This window comes from Talpa europaea (assembly GCF_964194135.1).
Source record: "Talpa europaea genome assembly, chromosome: 3".
In the NCBI taxonomy this organism is placed as follows: Eukaryota; Metazoa; Chordata; class Mammalia; order Eulipotyphla; family Talpidae; genus Talpa; species Talpa europaea.
This window is the reverse complement of record NC_140069.1, coordinates 56,223,545-56,243,774: the sequence shown is the minus strand read 5'-3', so window position 1 is coordinate 56,243,774 and position 20,230 is coordinate 56,223,545. Positions and strand designations below refer to the sequence as shown.

The following is a 20,230-nucleotide window of genomic DNA, read 5'->3' as shown; positions in this document are numbered from 1 at the left end:
AAATGGCACATAAATTCTTTAATGATCTTTTGAATGAAACTGAACAGGTTTGTCTTGAAAATAAAAAATGTCTGGATTGATTTTTATCAGTTCAGCACATGTAGGTAAAGTATACTGAGCTAAAACTGAATATTGGTTATACGAAGTCAGCATCACAAAGTCTTTTCATGACTTGACCTAATTCACCCACCTGACCTTCCTAGGAGATGTGTCATTTTCTGCCTCAGACACATTAATGGTCTGTATAAGATAATAAAGTAAATGAATTTATAATTCAAGAGCTTGTGTCTGATGTTCAGGGAACTCAGTCAAAATTGATTTTTGCAGTGATCCAACAAATAAATATCAGTGTTACTTTAGAAATAACAGATACTATAGTTTGCATTTAACTTAATGTTGCTGAATTTTTCAATTTTGTAGGGATATTCCAAAGTAATTGTTTCATCTGTGAACAGAATTAAAAAGTCACCACTATTCCTCCCTATAAAATCCATCTTCTGTTCAGTTCTTATTTTTAAAATTATGAATTTAAAATTGCTCTATTAAAATTTAATTTATCATGGCTAAATTTTGGTTTATGCCACATTAACATTAATATCAACAACAACTTATGGCCTAACAGTTTAGAGATAAAATAGAATAATGACCAAGGCATAAATCTCAAATTCCTACTATTAAATAAGGATAATAAACACCGTGTGTGGGCCTCCCTGGTGGCACAGCGGGTTGAGGGCAGCGCTGAGAAGCTGTCCACAGCCTCTGCAGCATGGGTTTGATTCCCAGCTGGCCAGGGAGCTACCAGCTACCAGTCAGACCTCTTCTGACTCACCCACTGCTCCGCTCAGCAGAGTATTTCAGTCAATCCACCTGTTCTGCTCCCCGCTCTGCCTCTGGTGAATCCTCTTGCCCCCCAACCTCTCTGGCCTGTACCCCAGTTCTTGTATAAATAAAAATAAATCTTAAAAAAAAAAATAAAAAATAAACACCGTGTGCAATCACCATGTGCAAAAAGTAGTGTATTTCTTTCAACTTTGTTGCCCACAATTAATATCACACATAAAGTTCTAAAGCAGAAAACATGTTTGCCATAACCAAATTAGCATTTGCATCAAGCATTATTATCTCTAGTTAATATGCTTTCCTTAATTAAGTGACTGTCAATAGCAGCAGCAAAGTACATCACTTAGTCGGAACAGGGATGCCCTTTTGGTAACAAACACATTCTCTCTCATTTAAGGGCAGCAGAATTTAGCAGTCTAGGTAGACTACTGACAAAGATGATAAAGATATTGTCTGCTAATCCTGGTCTGTGCCATGCGTAAAAGGAATTTATTAGCATTAATTTTCCACAATTTAATTCATTAAAACTTAATAAAAATTTAATGATCAGGTTTTAATGGGGAGATAGGAAGAATGTGAGCATTTGCATCGCAAGTGATTGCATTTTGAGTTCAGAGCCAAACGCACTTGCTTTATTTATAGATGTGTGAGTGTCATACACCAGTGACTGTGCTGACCCCCTCAAAGGGGTGCTGTCAGCTTCTTCTTGGTCTGAAAATTCTCTGGAGCTGTGCATCTATTGTTTCCCAAAAGAGTTGACAATTTCATACCCATGGCCCCTCCCTAGGCAGGGCTGCAGGAGCTGTATCATACGTCATACTTGCAGATCAGCCCTGGCTTTGCTCTGAGGCCCAGACTCCATAAATCCAATGATCTACCTGACAATGTGCACTTGAACATCTAAAAGGCATCATTTAACATTTGGTCCTTTTTTCTTTTTTTTAAAGATTAATTTATCCATGCATACAAGAACTGGGGTACAGGCCAGAGGTGTGGAGGGTGACAGGATTCACCAGAGACAGAGTGGGGAGCAGAACAGGCAGACTGAAATACACTGCTGAGGGGAGCATCGGGCAAGACAGGAGAGGTCTGCTGCACCATGTGGGTTAGCTCCCTGACCAGGGATCGAACCTGAGCTGCAGTGGCTGTGGATAGCTTCACATGCTGTGTCCCAACACCTTGCACCACCAGGGAGGCCCCCGACATTTGGTTCTAATTAACAAAAAAAAAAAGCAAACTCTTGAATGTGCTCCTCCCCAAACCAGTTCCTCCAATAGTCTTCCCAGTCAGTAACTAGCACTATCCGCTCCTCAGCTGGCGAAACCAAAAGCCCAGGATCCTCTCTCTATGACATTTATATGTAATCCATCATTCAGGCCTTCAGTTCTACCTTCTGCCCACTTCTCTGTCCCCATGGGCCAGGACAACAGTCTGAGTCACCCTATCTGGAGTATACTTGCAAAAGCCTCTTATTCCTCGTTTCTTCTTTGGCTTTCACAATCGTGGCAACCAAAGCAATTTTTACCAAAATCAAACAAACAAACAAACAAACAAAAAACAACAACCAACCAGATGTTGTCACACCCATGCAAAAAGCCTCCCCTGGTTTCCCAGCACATAGTCTCAATCTGCGAGGACAAGCAATGGTCCCACTGCACCCTCCCTCTGCATACTCTCTTTCTGTACTGGAGCTTATTATGCCAAGGTTATTTCCATGCATCGTAGCCTTTGCCCCTGCTGTTCCCTCTGCCTGGACAGCTCCTTCCACAACCTTGCCACCTCCCTCAAGGGACCTTTCTGGTCACCTTGTCTAAAATGCTGTCTTCCCTGTCACTTTCCAACACATCACCTGAAGCCAAAAAATCTGAATAGGTCTGTTTCTTATTCCATTACCTTCTTTTCTTTATGGGATATATTATTATGTAAGATGATTTCACACAGTTATTTTTAACACTTTATAATATTCTTTAAAATATGTATTTATGTATAAAGACTTTGCACACTTTGCTCAGATGTCACCTCCTGGGTGAGACCTTTCCTTGCCACCCAATTCAACATTTCAGCTCCCTCACGTGGCTCTACTCTACTTCTTCTTTGCTCTCCTTGGCACATCTCATTAGCAAGCAGTTATATCTTCCTCATCTGTCTCCTCCACTGGCTTCACCATTGCAATAAAAGCACTGTATGTTTTGTTGATGATGGCACATGCAGAGCCTAGAATAGGGTCTGACATCTACCGCCATGCCCCACACAAGACACACTGGTTAACCATGGATGCATATATGACAGTGGTCCCCGATTCCTACTTATTAGTGACACTGAAGCACACATTGCCCATGTGCTACAGGAACAAAGAGAAGTCATGGAGGGCCCGGCTTCTCTTCCAAGCTGCCCTCCTGAATTGCTATGCCAGCAGAATGGAGAATTCTCTTTGACGAATACATGCACCTATATGATATTTGCACAACACCAAACTTGTCCCATCACTAAGTACCAGATGACTATAGTCGGCTCACTAAATAATTTCTGAGTAACTTTTAAAATAACTTCCAGTGGGATATAAGACAAAGACAGACCTTAGCGTGTTCATGATAAAGACCCCAGGGGTCTCCCTGGTGGGTTGCCTCAGTGCTATCACCTCTACTGCCTGAGTTTGATCCCCAGCCCGGGAGCTACCCACATGGCACAGCAGACCTCTCCTGTCTCTCCCGTATTTCAGTGAATCCTCTTGTTCAGCTCCCCACTCTGTCTCTGATGAATCTCTCACCCCCGGCACCTCTAGCCTGTACCCCAGTCTTTCTACACAAAAATAATAATTTAATAAAAGACCCCAGGGGCACATGAGGGTTTACAGTTACAGAGAAATGTGGAAAAGCTTCAGGAAAGGAAGAGCTGGAGCAGAGAAAGCCAGCGAGAAAGGAGGTGGTGCATGCGGAAAAGGAGAAGGTAGCTGGCAAGAATAAACCCAGTTGGAATAATTAACAGAGAAAACAAAGTACATTCAGTTTTATCTTTCAAAAAGTATTTCCTAAGCACAGCTGTAACCTCTAGTTATAAAACAGAATTATTAAAGCTCTGAGGAGCCTAAAGCGAAAACTACGTAGGGGATTAAACACAATGAGATGTGGGGGTGTTGGGAAATCAGTGACCAAAGTGGTAACCTCCACTTTCTTCTCAAAATAAGAGAGAAACTATAATGGGGAGGAAGCAGGAAAATACTACTAAATCAAATGGTATATAATAGCAATAATTGTTTAAGTAAAAATAGTATTTTTATGCTTATGCATGAGATATTGCATTTTATATAGATAGTGCATTATATAGATATTGCATTTTATATAGATGTTAGAAAGGAAAAAAAGAAAATGCAAAAAGTAGGCAGTGAAAAATCCAATCACACAGAACAAGGACATTAAAAAAGAGTATTCTAAGTAGAAGGATTTTAGAATACCTGAGCCTTCCCGTATCTCGCCCGTGGACTCTGTGGGTATTTGTGTACTAGTTCTTCAAATGCATTCACTGCTTCCTCAATTTTTCCCTGTTAGGAAGAGGAAATTGTGTAAATACTGCAAATTCAAATACTTTGTTCTCATTGATTATTATGCCAAGTTTATTTAAAATTCGCCAAATAATTTTGTCAAAATTTCCTGGCTGTACTCTGAGTTTAAGGTTTTAGCTAAAATTTTAAAAAACTGACTCTATTACAGCAAACATGAAAGTGAAAATGAACATAAATACACGTTATTTTTTTAAAGAAAGGTACCCGGCAAATGATGTAATACGAGTCTTTGCTGGAGAAACTGCATTTGCCCTCTCTAGGCATAGATCCTCCATGCATTCCAAAAGACAATATTTACATTTTAATTTTGGGGGGAAATATTGCTGGCAGCTATCCTGCCTTGGAGTTTGCAGTGAGAGATCTGAAGCACCTGTTAAAACAGTAGGGAATAAAACCAGCATGATGATGGTCATCTGGTCGGGCACCTGTCTGTCACCAAACATCAGGATGGATTTGGCTCATCTAGCTGACGAAGGGCCTCATGAATTCTGTGTCATGTGACCCTCCCTGAGCTCACATGGCCCCTCCTGCAGATGGTCCAAGCTCCTGTGTCTCTGACTACTACCAGGTAAAAAGAAAAGAAGGTCCCTTAGAAGGTGTACTTGGTGAGGGCACTGACTTGGGGTGAAGGACTCCTCCTGACCTCACCCATCTGTTGCCACTGTACAATGGAAACAACATCACCAGGTTTCTTGTAGTGGGGAGCAGCTCAAGTATACTGGGAACTATGGGGTCAACAGATTTTTTGAGTTGGACTTGCTCAAATATCCCAGCTCAAAGTAATTTGGTAAATCCATGCATTCCACATGTACATGCAAACTCTTTGTGCTTGTATGCTTTGACCTTCACTGAGTGAGACTTCATATATTGAAGTTAACATCGTATGTGTGGCTCTGCAGAGCAATCTGTGGGTTATCACCTTGCTGCTATTTATACCTACTTCTAAAAGCCTTGACTAAACAGCCAGGAGTCAGGTTCAAGTTCTGTATATCATATCCTTAGATAGGTGTCTTCAAAGAAGTAGACTTTCTTGTCCCTCTCACATGTCTGCAAGGGATGCTGAGGGGCTGCTGGAGAACATATGTGTAGAGGTGACCAGTGCAGATTGCCTGGTTAGTGCCGGCTCCCCTACTTGGGAGGTGTGTGACTTATAGGCCTTAAGGCTTTGTCTTTGGTGCCTTGTCTGAAAATGATGACAATGATGGTACTTGACCACCTTGTGGAGTGGCTGTGAAAATTAAGATCTCATACATAAAATGTTTATAGACACTGCAGAGTGTATGTTACTTATTATCACTGTGGTATATGTAGGGGCTGGAGTGGGGTTTGTGGGCACAAGATAATGGTGCCTGTTCCAGACAAGCCTCTTCCCTTATAGAAGAGGGAAGAGTTTCATAGAAAGAGAAAATCAAATCAGGAACACATTCTCTATCAGAAATAATTGTATCATCAATTAAAATATGCTGTTGCTCTCACAATATTACTTAAAAAAAGACTATTTTGAGGACAAGCTTAAGTTCACAGCAAAATTAAGAAGAAAGTAGAGATATCCAATATACCTCTGGCCCTGACACACGCACAGCCTTCCTTATTATCATATTCCCCCAAGTGTGATATATTTGTTACAATTGATAACATATTGACTGTCAAAATATCACCCAAAATCTATAGTTTAACTTTGGGTTGAGGGATTTGTCTATTCATTCCTTGTCTTTTACCCAACCCACACCTTGCCCACCACAACCACTAATCTATTTACAATCTCCACTGCTTTTGCCTTTTCCAGAATGCCATGTAGTCAAAAACATACAGTAGATAGCCTTTTCTTCTTGGCTTTTTTTTAACTTAATAAATGTTGTTCAGATTTCTCCATGTTTTTGCATGGTTTAAGAGGTCATTTATTTTTAGGGCTGAATAATATTCCATTATCTGTATGTACCACAGTTTATCTACTCATCTACTGAAGGAGATTTCGGTTGTTTCCAAGTGTAGGCAATTAATAGTAATGTTGCTTTAAACAACACACAGGTTTTTTTGTGAACATGTATTTCCAACTCCTCTGGTTAAGTACTTAGGAATGGGATTTCTCAATTATGTAATTATGAATGTATTATTCAGCTTTGTACGAAACCAACAAACTGTCTTTTAAGAGGCTATACCAATCTGTATTCCTATTAGTGAGGTGTAAGGGTCCCTGTTATTCCACATCCTCACCAGGATTTAGTATTGTCAATTGTCCAAATGTTGGCCTTTCTAATATGAAACATGTGATAGGAATCTCATTGTTCTGACTTGCACTTCCTCAGTGATGTAGGACATGGATCATCCTTCCTATGCCTCTGTGCCATGAGTATATCTTCTTTGGTAAGCGGTGGCTATTAAGGTATTTGGCTCATTTTTAAATTGAGTTGTTTACTTACTGTTGATATTTAAGAGTTCTTGGCATATTTTAGATAAGTTAATTTTCACATCCACTATCTTATTTCTTTTTTGAATGATTTTAAGGGATGAAGGGCTCATGCTCAATATCTTGTTCTGTATGCTTTTCTCAGTATTAGTTTCCTGCTGCTGCTGATTTTCACCAAAATAACAGAAATCTATTCTTTCACCGAAACTGAAGTCCAGAATCAGTTTCACTGGGCTGAAATGAGGGTCTTGGGAGGGACATGTTTCTTCCAGAGGCTGTGAGGGAGAATCTGTCTCTTGTCCCCTGATAGCCTTTCTTGACTTGGGAACACATCACTCCAATCTTCACAGTCATCTCTCTGTGTGCTCTTCTACTTTGCATCAAATTTTTCTCTACCTCGCTCTTAGGAAACGTGTGATCGCATTTAGAGATTAATTGGATCATGTAGGATAATCTTCTTGTCCCAAGATCCTTAACTTAATAACACCTGCAAAGATCTTTTTCCCCAAATACGGTAATATGTATTAGCTTCCAGCAATTAGGATTAGGGCATGGATATCTTTCCTAGGCTGCTGTTTGCTACCACGCCTTATGCAAATTAAACTGAAAATGTTGAGGCTATCATTGTGAAAATCACGCTAACCATACCATCATAGATTTAACACACAAAAATAACAATATCCATAACACACTTTTTAAAGAATTTTGTTCTGCTTGATGCTCCCTTAGTATCATGCAGGTTGTAATAATAATAACAGAATATTATGCACCGCCCCTGACACCCTCTGGATACCCTGAAGACAGAGTCTGTGTGACTTCCTAAGATGCCATTAGCTGCTCTCACCTCAGCAGCCTGACAAAGTAAATGTGTTTGTTTTTAGCCTGAATTTCTTTTCTCTGGGTACTTACTAGACAGTTTGGCACCTAACACTATTGTGTAATTCTTATTAAAAACTCAACTGTCAGATAGCATGTTGGTGAAGAACTGCCTGAAAACGATCTGTTCTTTAATATAGTTTATATTTTTTCCTGGAACCAAGACAGTTCATTGGGGAGGCACATACCTGAACCCTATTGTCTGGCAGGAAGCTGAGGGCAGCATTCCAGGACATGAAGCCCCACTCCCGCTTGTGTGTGGTGGACTCTGCACATGTGATGTCAGGGAGGAGGCGCTGACAGGTGGCTGTGCCCCCTTGAGGAAGAGATAAGCAGAGCTTTCTCTCCAGACTTGGTGCAGAAGAGCTATTCAGATGAGCAGTATTCATCTCATGCGTTGCTATGCCCCATGTTTTGCCCACAGTTCACTCCAATCCTCGCACAGGTTAGAGCTTCCGGTGTGAATTTCCATGTGATGACTTTACTCTGGTTTTATCAGATTTTCCCTTCTCTCTCTTTTTTTCCCACTTAAAATACAATCACGATATATGATTGCAACACATGAGCACATTTCAGTATGCTATTTTAAATCCCTTTTCCAGTCCCTATCAAAAGCAGTGTGGTTTATGAGAATACTAAAAATGGGTCTTCCGCATGACCCAGCAATTCCACTCCTAGGTACCAAAGAACACGAAAACACTAACTGGAAAAGAAAGCCGCACTCCTGTTCACTGCAGCACTATTTACATTAGCCAAGATATGGAAACAACCTCAGGGCGAAAAAACAGATGCGTGGATCAAGAGGTGGTATACGTACACAATGGGTAAGGAGTTGTTAAAACCACAGATAGTATTTTTTAAAAATAGATGATTGACATATGGTATGATCTACACATTTTTTTGGAAAGGAAAAAAAAAGTAAAAAATAGGAACTACTTCAATGTGGCAGCGCACTTGAAGCTGGATGTGATCTGAGGCCGGCCCTCCTCTGCCCTGCCTAGCAAGGCCTTCACTCTGGTACCAGGCAGTCGGCCGCAGCATTTGAAAATACCAGCTACAAAACAACCTTAAAAGACTTAATTGTGCTGACAATAACACAGTTCCCTTTGTTTCAGAAGCCACAATTGCTTATGTGGCTACTTTTCTCTCCTGTTATAGATTTAGGGTGCCCCTTGAGGAACACCATCACTACTCCTGATCAGCAGGAACCCCAGAACACCACAGGGATGGACCAGCACTTTTGCATCCCCCTGATCAAACTGCCCCTTGATAACTGAGCCCTTCTTTACCATTCACTGCAATTACATAAAACTCCCTAAAGCTGCTCAATTGCTCTTTATCCCAAAAGTCACCTGGGAAACAGGCACTCCACATTTTCACATACGACACTTAGGGCATAGAAAGTGAAGAATGCCACACAAGGTGATAGAAAAGGGTTTGTTTCATTTTTATTAACAAGTGAAAACTTATCACATACAGGAGATGACTTCATTTTATAAACAAAATTGACTCAGAAATCATCCCATGTGGTTAAATTCAGGGGCAGTGAATACTGAATTTGCTGTGGTAGCCTTTGAAATACTATTTTTTTTTAACTGACTAGTGAAGAAGAGGGTAAAGCCAACCTTGCCTTTGGAACCTTATCCACTGCTAGTGACAGAGCCTTCCTGTCTGTTGGTACATTTCCAATAAATGTGTGAAAAGTACATACTTATCCCACTTTAGTTCCTAACCTGGGTGTTTTTATTGCTATTGTTATTTGCATATAGTCCTCTTTTCCCTTTTTTGCAGTCAATGTTTATTTGATTTAAAAGAAAGTATATTGTAGGAAAACTAATGAGTATTACACATAGAATAACTTCATATACATAATAGAGGAAGAGAAATCGCCATTAAAAAATAGATGATTAAACAAAAATGTGATTAAATATATTATAATAAATATTTTTGGATTCAATTATTAGATGAACACACGACCAAATTAAGATAACAAGTAACTTTAACTGATAGGGTCAATTATTTGTTTTCAAGAACTATGTAATATTTACAAACACGCACAAATAATATTTAAAATTAACTGATGACAAAGCAAAGCATAAAACAGACACCCTGGAAATGTGGACACTCATGAAGTTAACCCCAGAGAGAAAAATGGGAAACCTTCAGAGCCAACCAACCTTTTTATTTTCTTTCCTTGAGCTGGTATACAATGAAAACCTCTAGTTACATGATACTTGACAGTGTTGACAGTTTTTTAAACTCTCATTTGCTATTTATAAAAACCCTTGTAGAAAGTAGGAGGAGTGCCTGTTATTCTCATTTTTTAAAATAAGGAAACAGAGGCTCAGACTGGTCACGTGATCTACCCAAAGACAAAGGACTAGAACTGATGACAGTGGGTTGACTCCCAGTTGGCTGGCCTGCAGGTAAATCCTGTTCTGTTTGGCCATTATAGCTGCAATTCTTTTCACAGGAAATGCTGATGTGCCTGAGGGAAAATCCACTCTATTCAAAGGTTGTTTCTCTTATGTTTCTTTTTTTTAACAAATCAAGAGTAATGTTTCTGAGTTCATTCAACAACTAAACCATTTGTACATTTTTCTGAAAAACAAAAACTTCAACTTACCCTTTTACGGAGTTTTTCTGCAGCATCAAGCTCAGCTTTAATAGTCTTATCAAATTTATTTAGTAACTTAGGCTTCTTTTTCTTAACTGAAAGAAAAAAAGAGGGCTTTATTTATTTTCTTGTCAAAAAGTAGTTATTAAGGATAGTGATTTAAAATAGTAAGTTAGTATCAGTCCAAACCTAGAACTGTGGGAGCAGGCACACTCCTGCCTCACCTTCTACATCCTAAGCCCCCCACTTCCCCATATGACAGTCTATAACTGTAATAGGGTGGTTCTCAGGGAAAGGGGAGGCAGGTTCCCTGCCCCACCTGAAGAAGGGTGGAGCTGAGCAGGGTGGAGGAGAGGTTGGAGAGGAGACTGGGGAAGGAAGGTAGAAAGATGGAGAGCCAGAAGGAGGCCTGAAGGAGACACATGGAGCAGAGAGACAAGTGAAGTTGAGATTGCTTCTTGGCCTTGGACTTGTACCAGGGACTTGGGGGACATGGAAGGCAACATCTGACACAGAGATTTGGGTGAGAGACTGGTTGGGAGGATGATGACAGCAGCTTTTATCTTGATTTTGATTTTTTTCTTTTCCTTCCAGACTCACCTGGCTCCTTCTGCCCCCTTTCTCTGGTTCCTCACCAGAAGATGTCTTAGACTTGTAGCAAGCTTTTGGGCCTCACTGGTCCTGCTTTGGGCCAACACTGTTTGGCTAGGCATTTACCCATTAGGGGATGGGTAAATTTGGGTGTTTTGTGTGAAAAATATTTTATCTACTCTTTCCCTTCTCTTCTCTTTTTTGCACATGAATTGTGTTAAAGTTCCTTTCCAATAAAGGTCTTATGCACCATAGAATGTTTTGTCTTGATGTGGTGGATGGCAGACCTATTTAGAGTGGGCAGATTTGTGGGTTCTGGGGTGCCCTTCACCCTGCCCTGTAACATGACTGCCAAGTCACAGGGAGACAACACAGCCCTTATAAGCTCTATGGTGAATTTAGTGTAACTCCCTTACCATGATTTTATTTTTCATGGTTATAGTAACCCATGGTAAAGTGCAATGCAAAAATATTATGGACAAGAAGACATTTTGAGGGAGAGAACATTCACAATACTTTAATTATAGTGTATCGTTATGATTGTTTTATTTTATTAATAGCTATTATTTTTAATACCTTACTAGGTCTAATTTATAAATTAAACCTAATTTTTTAAAGATTTATTTATTTATTTATACAAGAACTGAGGTACAGGCCAGAGGCATGGGAGGACAAGAGAATTCACCAGAGACAAAGCGGGGAGCAGACCAGGCAGACGGACCAAAAACACTAATGAGGGGAGCAGTGGGCAAGACAGGAGATGTCTGCTGCACCAGGTTGGTTGCTCCTTGGCTGGCCGGGAATCAAACCCACACTGCAGAGGCTGTGGACAGCTTCACAGCGCTGTGCTCAACCTGTTGCGCCACCGGGGAGGCCCTAAATTAAACCTTATTATAGGTATGTATGTACAGGGGAAATATAGGGAACATATAGGGTTTGGCGTACTGTCTGTGGTTTCAGGCAACTACTAGGGGTCTAGGAACTTACCCTTGTGGGTAAGGGGGGACTGCTGTTCTGGCATCTGGAAATACTCAGGACATTGACCTAGTTTCTGGAATGAAAACGGTAGATATGATTTCTAAATTCTTATGATACACTTCTTGTCTAAGTCCACAAGAGTATTTAAAATAACTTTTGAATATATATTATGTTTTCTGATTAGAGAAAGATAAAAAAATGAAACTATTCTCAAGGAAATCAAATAGAATAGAATTTCTCAGTCTGACATGAAAGTGTTTCTGTTGTGCCCAAGATTGGCGGACTCGGCGAGCATAGCCTCCAAGAACCGAAAGACAGCCAATGCAAACACAAAAGGGAGTTTATTACAGACTCGAGTCCAGGCTAAGGGCACCTACCGATGCAGCAACAGATATCGAGAGCCCCGAACAAAGGAAGCAGGGGTTTTTAATAGAGTTAAATCATGCTGGCAGTTACTCATTGACTACAAGGATGCGTTCTTCAACTTTGCCCGGCTATAATTCTAAGCTGACTGGCCCGGCCGAGATGCAGCTCCAGCCTGCAGCTCCAATTATGGCAAGTTCGCCCTCATTGGTGACTGGAGGGCGAGGGTAGAGTGAGGGTCAAAACTGTCAAAACTATCTCTGGAATGCAGTTGTCATTCCTGGGACAGCAAAAGCTAAAATTCTAAAATGGCTGTTACACACAAAATGACAAAGCAATGGCTAAGAATACTTATGCTTGGTTCCATATTTCCATGGCATCATGGACCTTATCCACTCCAGCTCCATTCCACACTTCCAATGGAGGTGCCATCTTTCCCTGAGAAGCTGTATGCCACTTCTAATGCAACTTTTTCTAAATAAAATGGCCTATTTCTTATCTTTGACAGTGGAAAATATGCCCATCTTTCAACAAGTAGCTGAAAACCATATTCCTTATAAAGTTTCTCCAGATATCACTCACACAAGTGCTCAGTTCCCTATCTCCTCCAGCCCCCTCTCACTTTCTTTCTCCTGCAGCCCACAGCAATCTGCAAAATATTTTTCTCTTGTGCTCCTTCCCCATATGACTCTCATTATAATCATGTGGCCACTCAGTCCCATTCCAAACCGTAAGCTCCTACAGAGTGGCACCTATCACATTTAAACTGAATGTACTCATGCTTACCCAGCATGAAGTGCCTGTGTGTGGGTGTGTGCACCTGCACGGGAGAGGGTGTTCTGCACACCTGGCAGTACCCGTGTAGTGGATAGATGCTCAGTGTTCTCTGGAAGCCTAAAATAAATAGTCCTGGTTAGGGCTCAGGAAAGTGTGGATGCAGCTCTGAAGGCTAAGTTGGAAGTTTCAGATAGAGAAGGAAACTAATGGTGGGGCAGGTAAAGAGGAATGAGAACTATCAGAAGAACACTTCCTCAATGTTCCGACAGTCAACTGACTAATTCAGTTGCTTCTGCTCTATCCTGTCACTAAGGAGGAAGGCTCCTCCTAAGTCACCCTGTCTGCCTTCTACCGTCCTCAAACCCATCTACATTTAACCACGCTGGGCACCTACCGACGCAGCAGTAGGTCACCTTAAAGCAAACACCTGTCATCTTAAAGCAAACAATCCGATAAACAAGACAAACCTCAGCCTGCCTACCTTCCTGTATTAGCCATTTCTCCTTCCCCTTCTCTTGTGCTCCTGCTCTACTCACAGAGCTCTGGCTTCCCCACTCACCACATGGGTAAAATCAAGACTTCTAGAAGGAAGGAGAGCTCAGTGGTTAGGAGTCAGGTGACATGGGTCTGAGTCCCAGCTCTATCCCATCCCAGTTCTGTGATCTTAGCCAAGCTGGTTCTAGGCTTTTCTTACTCTCACTTAGCTAATCTATAAAATGGAGGTAGCATTTTCAAGAACTGTTGGTATTATACAGCACAGTATCTGGCATCTAGTAAGATTTCCATAGTTGAGAGCTCTTAAGTCATAATGGTTTTAACTTTCTCTGCAAGTCCTTTTGCTCCTTTTCTGTCCACCTGACCTCTCTGTGACACCTGACACAGCTGACTTCTCCTTCCTCCTTCCTGAAATGACCCCTTTCCTGACTTCTGTGTCTCCTGTTCTCACAGTTATCCCCCTTATTCTCAGGCCTCTCCGCTTCCTCTCTGTTGCCTATGTGACCCAGCCTTCTGGGATTAGACCTTAACCATCTAAAGGGATTTAACACTTTAATTCCAAACCAAGCTATAGATCCACTAGAATTTTCTCCTTCTTTATAAATATAACACAGATGGTTCAAGTTTACTAGATCAGAGATGGAATTTATTATTCCTCACAAAACTATTCCTTTTCCTGTTTACCCTATTTCAGAGGATAGAGCCATATTTATTTGGTTTCCCAAATCACAAACCTGGTTAGAGAAGGCCAGTAAAACAGCAAAGAAGGTATTTGTGGAATTGGCCAGATATTGAACAAACCCACTACTTTTTTTTTTTAATTCACTCACTCCATGTCCATGTTGTATAAATATTCTCTTAACTTCCCAGACACTGGGGATTTAACTTCACAGATGGACCACTGAGGTTCCAGAAGGAACTTGTACTTTTCTCTCCCCCACACAAAGGAAGGGGGCGCCTATTTTTCACTTCTATGGTTTCCAAAAGGAGGGAAGTTTCCTGTAAGTCCCTAGGCCCCTGCCTTTTCCCACAGGGGAAGTGGTGTTACTTAGCCTCTGCCTCTTGGGAAAAGGGACAAGCAGAGTAGCTCAGTCCTGTCACTTCCTCCTCAAGGCAAATGTTCTCTCTCACGTGGGAGAATGAGGCTGTTCCACACTGCCTGAAGTGGGTGGGTATATCTAATTCTGGGGTTCAATATTAGGAAACTTATTATTCGTGCTCGTCTAAGTCCCATCCTTTAATTCAGTTCTCATCAGAAGCAGACTGACACTTTGATCATCCTTCCTTTGTCTCACTCCTTGTGCATTTTTTAGATCACTGCTCTTTCATTTGTTCCACCTACCTCTCCTCTCCTCCCAGGACCCTCAGACCTTCTCTTGTTGAAAAATATGAATGTCTAAAGCAGAGACTGAGAAAATGGTGGAGAAGAGGCATTTTCAACTGCGTATCATTATACATTAGATACATGCTGAGGATATGGGAAATGACTGACACTTGACTGAGATGCGAGTCGATAGTGGTGGGAGTTAAGTCTTGTCATCTCAGGACTGATTTAAGTATCTCAATTGTTCATTTTGGTTTTTAGAAGAGTCTGTGAGGAATGAAAGCAGACCAGGGCAGACTGGTGAGTCCAAGAGTAGACGGTTTTCCAGCTAGCTTTATCAGCCTGTCCCAATATGTCTTCTGGGATATAAAGTTAACATGAGATTAATTTATAAGGGAAAAAAACAAACCACCATTGGCAATTGAAGACATCTAAAACAGTCGACAGTGAGGTAATACACTTGTTAAGCAGCAATACTATAAATAACTTAGTGTCAAAATATTTCAATATCACAAAAATAGGCAAAATTTTAATAAAAAAACGCATAGTATCAGTTATAAAGAAATTGCTATGTCCCATCTTTTCATATATCCTAATATTTACTAGTTCCCACTATTGCTCTCCTTTTTGAAATTCAAGTTTTGTCCTATCATGACTATTTTTATTTTCAAATATATAAAAAGCCTACGGCTATTTTTCCGACTGTGAAAAAAACACAGACAGATGTCTTCCTTCTTGCTCTAAGGCAGCATAGCTCTAGTGGGAAGAATAATGGTTTCTCTCGACAGTTAGTAAAGGGACATGGTGAACAATCTCAGGCTTTTTGGGCCTTTGTTTCCCTATGTTCATTGAATGACTCAGGCTGGACTCTTAAGGTCTCTGCAGTTGGAAATCCTGTGCTTTTAGTTTTCAGCTATTTCGACCATATTAATAATTTTTCAAAGTAGATCAAGAAGGTACTGGAATTTTGCTGATTTTTAAAGTGGTTACTGTCTACACTCTACTAAATGTTTTATAGAAATCATTGTTTCTTTTCCAAAATCCTAAAGAAGGCCAGCTGCATTTCACATCTTTAGTCTCTTGCTATGCCATGGCTGAAACATTACAAACAAATAAAATGGGAAAGAAAGAAAGAAAATGAAGGAATAAATAAAGGCAAAAAAAATCCATTTGCATGAAAGGTATATTTAGGTTATATAAAAATTAATGTTAACTCCCTTTCATTTCCATTTAAATCAACAGAGTTTTCATATTATGGTAAATGGGAAGAAACTGACCATCAATAAAAACAGACATAGGATCTTTGCATTACTCTATGTCCTAGATCGTTTCTAGTAAAGAGAATAATGAAAGTAGCAATGTTGACTATAAGAGAGATAGAAAAGCAACCATTTTTAACCAATCTCTCTGCTTCCAGTCAGTTCCCACATTCTATACTGTCCTGAGGATTTTTCTGAAACACAATCCATCCGTGTCTTCTCACTACTTAAAATACACCCTGGCATTCCTGGGACATATAAAATAAAACCAGATGCCTATAGTGCATCCTAGAATCCTGTCCCTAGTTACCTACACAGGAGGCCTGGAAACACATCCACACAGACTGGCGCATGCATATTCATTGCAGAATTGTTGACAACAGCCAAGAAGTAGAAAACCCCAAATATCCATCCATTGGTGACTAGATAGCCAATGCGTGGTGCAGTAGTACAATGGAATACTATTCAGCGATATATAAATATTAGCAGCAGCATGGAAGGAGCTGAGATCCATTAAGTGAAGTGAACAAGGTCGACTTCAGAAAGACTATGACTAGATCACTCCATTTACACAGCATGTTAGAAAGGGGAAAACTAGAAGAAGAAAATAGGTAAGGGGTTTCAGAAGCTGGGAATGGGGAAAAGGTAAAAGGGAATTTGGGGGTTACAAAGTTCTACTTCCTATTTGTAAGGAAGCTGCCTACTAGGGTACAAGAAAATTTGGAAGTTCCAAAGTTTTAGTTCTTAATTGTGGTGGATGAACTGCATCTGGATGTCTACCCATATATTAAACTCGGACTTACACACTGCGAAAAGGGCATTTCACCAGACATAAATTATACCTCAATAACTGACTTAACAAAGAAATTATAAGGGATAGACAAGTCAAATAATTTTCAGTAAAGACTCTTCTTATAGGTGGAACAGTATGAAAAACATTTGGGCAGAGAAATATCATACTTTCAAAAATAAAATTAAATCTGATTTTGAGCTCATCCTCCCCTCCTTGGCCTCCCAAACCTATATCGAGGTAATTCAAACTCCACCATGCATAAGGTTTCTTCCTGTACAGAAAAGAAGAGAGAAAATAATATTCTTCTAAATCTAACTAGGCTCTCAATGACATCTGTGTGTTTTTCTTATTTAATACCCCATGTGCCTTCTTTGCTCCCGACTGTCCGCTTTCTTACATTCACTCCACCCTGCAAGCACTTTACTTTGTTGTCTTTTCAAATTTTTTTCTACCCTTGATCTACACCAAAGTATTGTTGTTCTTCAGTGTGTGAGTCTGTACACAGTGGAAAGAGCCTTGGGGCTTCACATTGAGACCAACCTTGTTCACCTGCTCCTGCATTCTTGCAAGTATTTGCTAGAATGCCACTGTGTTTCAAGGATTGCACTAGGTGCTATGAATTCAACAGAACCTTCTGCAAGGAGGTTACAGTCTTGGGCAAATTGGGGAGAAAGTTGTAAATGGAAAATTAACCTTCAGAGGAATGAAGGTAACTATAAGGGTGGACTAGGAGTTGCAGTGATCTACTTGGAGAGAGGAAGGAATGCTTCTTTGGGAAACTGAGAGCTTACTGTACTCCGAGGCAGCATTCTGTGCACAGAGAAGAGTAATTACTTTGTAACTCAATCAAAATTGGGAACTTGCACTTTCATCATTAGTTATCTGCCTTGTAAGCAAAGGCTAAAACTCTCTTCTGCTTGGATGCTAGGGTTTGGTGTAGTACATGTGAATATGATGGGAACCAGACTTAGAATTTTGGAAAGCTGAAGGTTGAGATGTTGTTCAGGATCCCTGGGCACTTAAATGCTTTCTCCTCACATCAGCAGACATGGCCTTACTAATGCTGAGCTTGCTTCAAAAACCAGAAGTTCAACATGAGAAGTGGATGTTAAGGGAGTATAAGTTTTGTTCAGAGAGGACATACACCTATCTATAAAAGGATACAATATATAGCAAGAATAGACTTTTGAAAACATGCAAGAAAAAGAGTGGACAGATGGCACCAGACAAGGGATCCTGGATGCCTGTGCTGACGGTCATCCCATTTGCTCCAGCCCAGAACTGCCATTTTGTTTTTGATAAACTTCTGTATAGCTAAGGACCTTAATTTAACTTTACTCTGAGGGCGTGAATTTCTCCCCCAACTCAGGTCCTACCTGAAATGCTATATATTTAAGAGGAAAAAAACATGTATGCACACACACACACATATCTTGAGATATTCACAGCTGTGTTTCCTTGAACCAGATTTGCTGCTTTTCACAAACTGACTCCTAGTCTCTACTTTCATCACATGTTAACTAACTTGTAAAGCATTTCTTCTATACAGTCTCTCATATGTGACATGAACTTTTACACTTCTGGAACTCATGTTATTTTTTGGGAAGGGTTTCTGGAAAACCCTTCCTTCCATTTCTACCAAAGAATACTCTATTTCAACACTCAAAATCCAATCTAAATGTCATTTCTTCTATCAAGTCATCAGAGACATATTCATGTCAAAAAATTCTACCTTTCTCTTTTTTTTAAAGATTTATTTATACAAGAATTGGGGTACAGGTCAGAGATGCGCGAGGGTGAGAGAATTCACCAGAGAGAGCAGGGAGCAGAACAGGCAGACAGACTGAAGACACTGCTGAGGGGAGCAGCGGGCAAGGCAGGAGAGGCCTGCCATGCCATGTGGGTTTCTCCCTTGCCGGCCGGTAATTGAACCCACACAGCAGAGGCTGTAGACTGCTTCACAGCGCAACGCTCAACCCGCTGCGCCACTAGGGAGGCCCTCTACCTTTCTCTTCTGTGCTCATGTAACATTTTGTTTCTAGAAAGAGTAGACTCCGGCAGCGTTTAGTTGGTTGTATGTACAGTATGTACTCATTCCCCCTACCGACTTACAGGACTATTAATGTCTATGAGGAAAGAACTGTGTGTCACTCATAATTTACTTCCAGCATTGGGCACATAGGCCCCTGATGAAAAGCCCTCAACAAATATTTCTGAACATATGAACACATGAAAGAATAAATGAATGGAGGCATTCTTGAAGGGCACAGGGCAATGCCAATGTGTAATTTAGGCATATCAGCTGTCTAAAAAAATCATACAATTATAAGCAACAAAGATTGAGAATGAACTAAGATTAGCTTGCTTTATTAAGAAGATTTAATCCTAAAGTGTCAATGGACAAGAGAGGAATCAGAGGAGAGAAATAAGGAAAATAAACAAGGTATGTGGCAACACAAACCCCAACGAAGATTTTATAGAGAAGATTAATACTTATTTCATGTGTCTTATTGCATTTATGTTTTTCAGTATATTTAGGCATTTCAAACACAAATAGCAGAGTACTAGATTTAACCAACGGTAAACTCTAGGACTGCAAAGTTCAGCTGATTTAGAACATTAAAACTTTACAAAGAAGCTTGGTTTTATGTTCTGAGTCACTGCTTCATGCCTTAACAAATTATTTGTTGATAATAATAGTTGACATTTATTGAGCACATACTCTGTGAGACGTGTGACTCACCCGAGTTATGAAAACCATAAACAGTAGGAGCCAAGACTGGCACTCGGGGTTGTTTTGACTGCAGATGCCGACATCTATGCTTTTGGGAATTTTGCTGTATGCCTGGCATTTGGTTCAATATGTATGCTTTTGGGCAAATTGCTGTATGCCTGGTATTAGGTTTACAAGTTGAGAAGTTGAGTTTTGCTAAGGGTTTTAGGACTGAAAAGTAGAACTAAATTTAGGTTGTAGAATCAGGTTATATACAGATAGTAAGCTTTCATACTTCTTGTCTCAAAGGATGAAGGTAGTTAAATAACCATAGTAATTTTCCCTCATTTTGTGTCTCAAAATGCATGTTGCCCAGAGACACCCTGGCTTAGTAGGAAGACCCCAAGACATGGAATGTGGAGGCCAGGATGCGAACCTCAGTTCGGCCCTTCTTAGGCAACCTCCTTAATTTTGATAACATGAAATGGCGATATATGACCCCTACCTACCAACCTAAAACATCATATAAGGATTAAGCATGACTTTCATCTATAATACTCTGTCTTCGCTTATTTACTCTTTAAATGTCTATCACACCTTATTAGTAAATATTTGAGTAATTTTTTAAAAAATATATC

General features: G+C 40.2%; 1 protein-coding gene across 4 annotated transcripts in view; it reads right to left on the bottom strand.

Moving 5' to 3' along the window:
- The window catches only part of ASPH (aspartate beta-hydroxylase), a gene marked incomplete at its 3' end in the record, with an annotated part of 195,793 nt that overhangs the window by 67,164 nt on the left and 108,399 nt on the right, over positions 1 to 20,230 (bottom strand). For all 4 annotated transcript variants that reach the window (XM_084230766.1, XM_084230767.1, XM_084230768.1 and 1 more), the window contains 2 exons: positions 10,309 to 10,394; positions 4,292 to 4,378 (listed from right to left, as the gene is read on the bottom strand). In XM_084230766.1, coding sequence (XP_084086892.1) covers positions 4,292 to 4,378; positions 10,309 to 10,394 — 173 coding nt within the window. The remainder of the gene's footprint in view (positions 1 to 4,291; positions 4,379 to 10,308; positions 10,395 to 20,230) is intronic.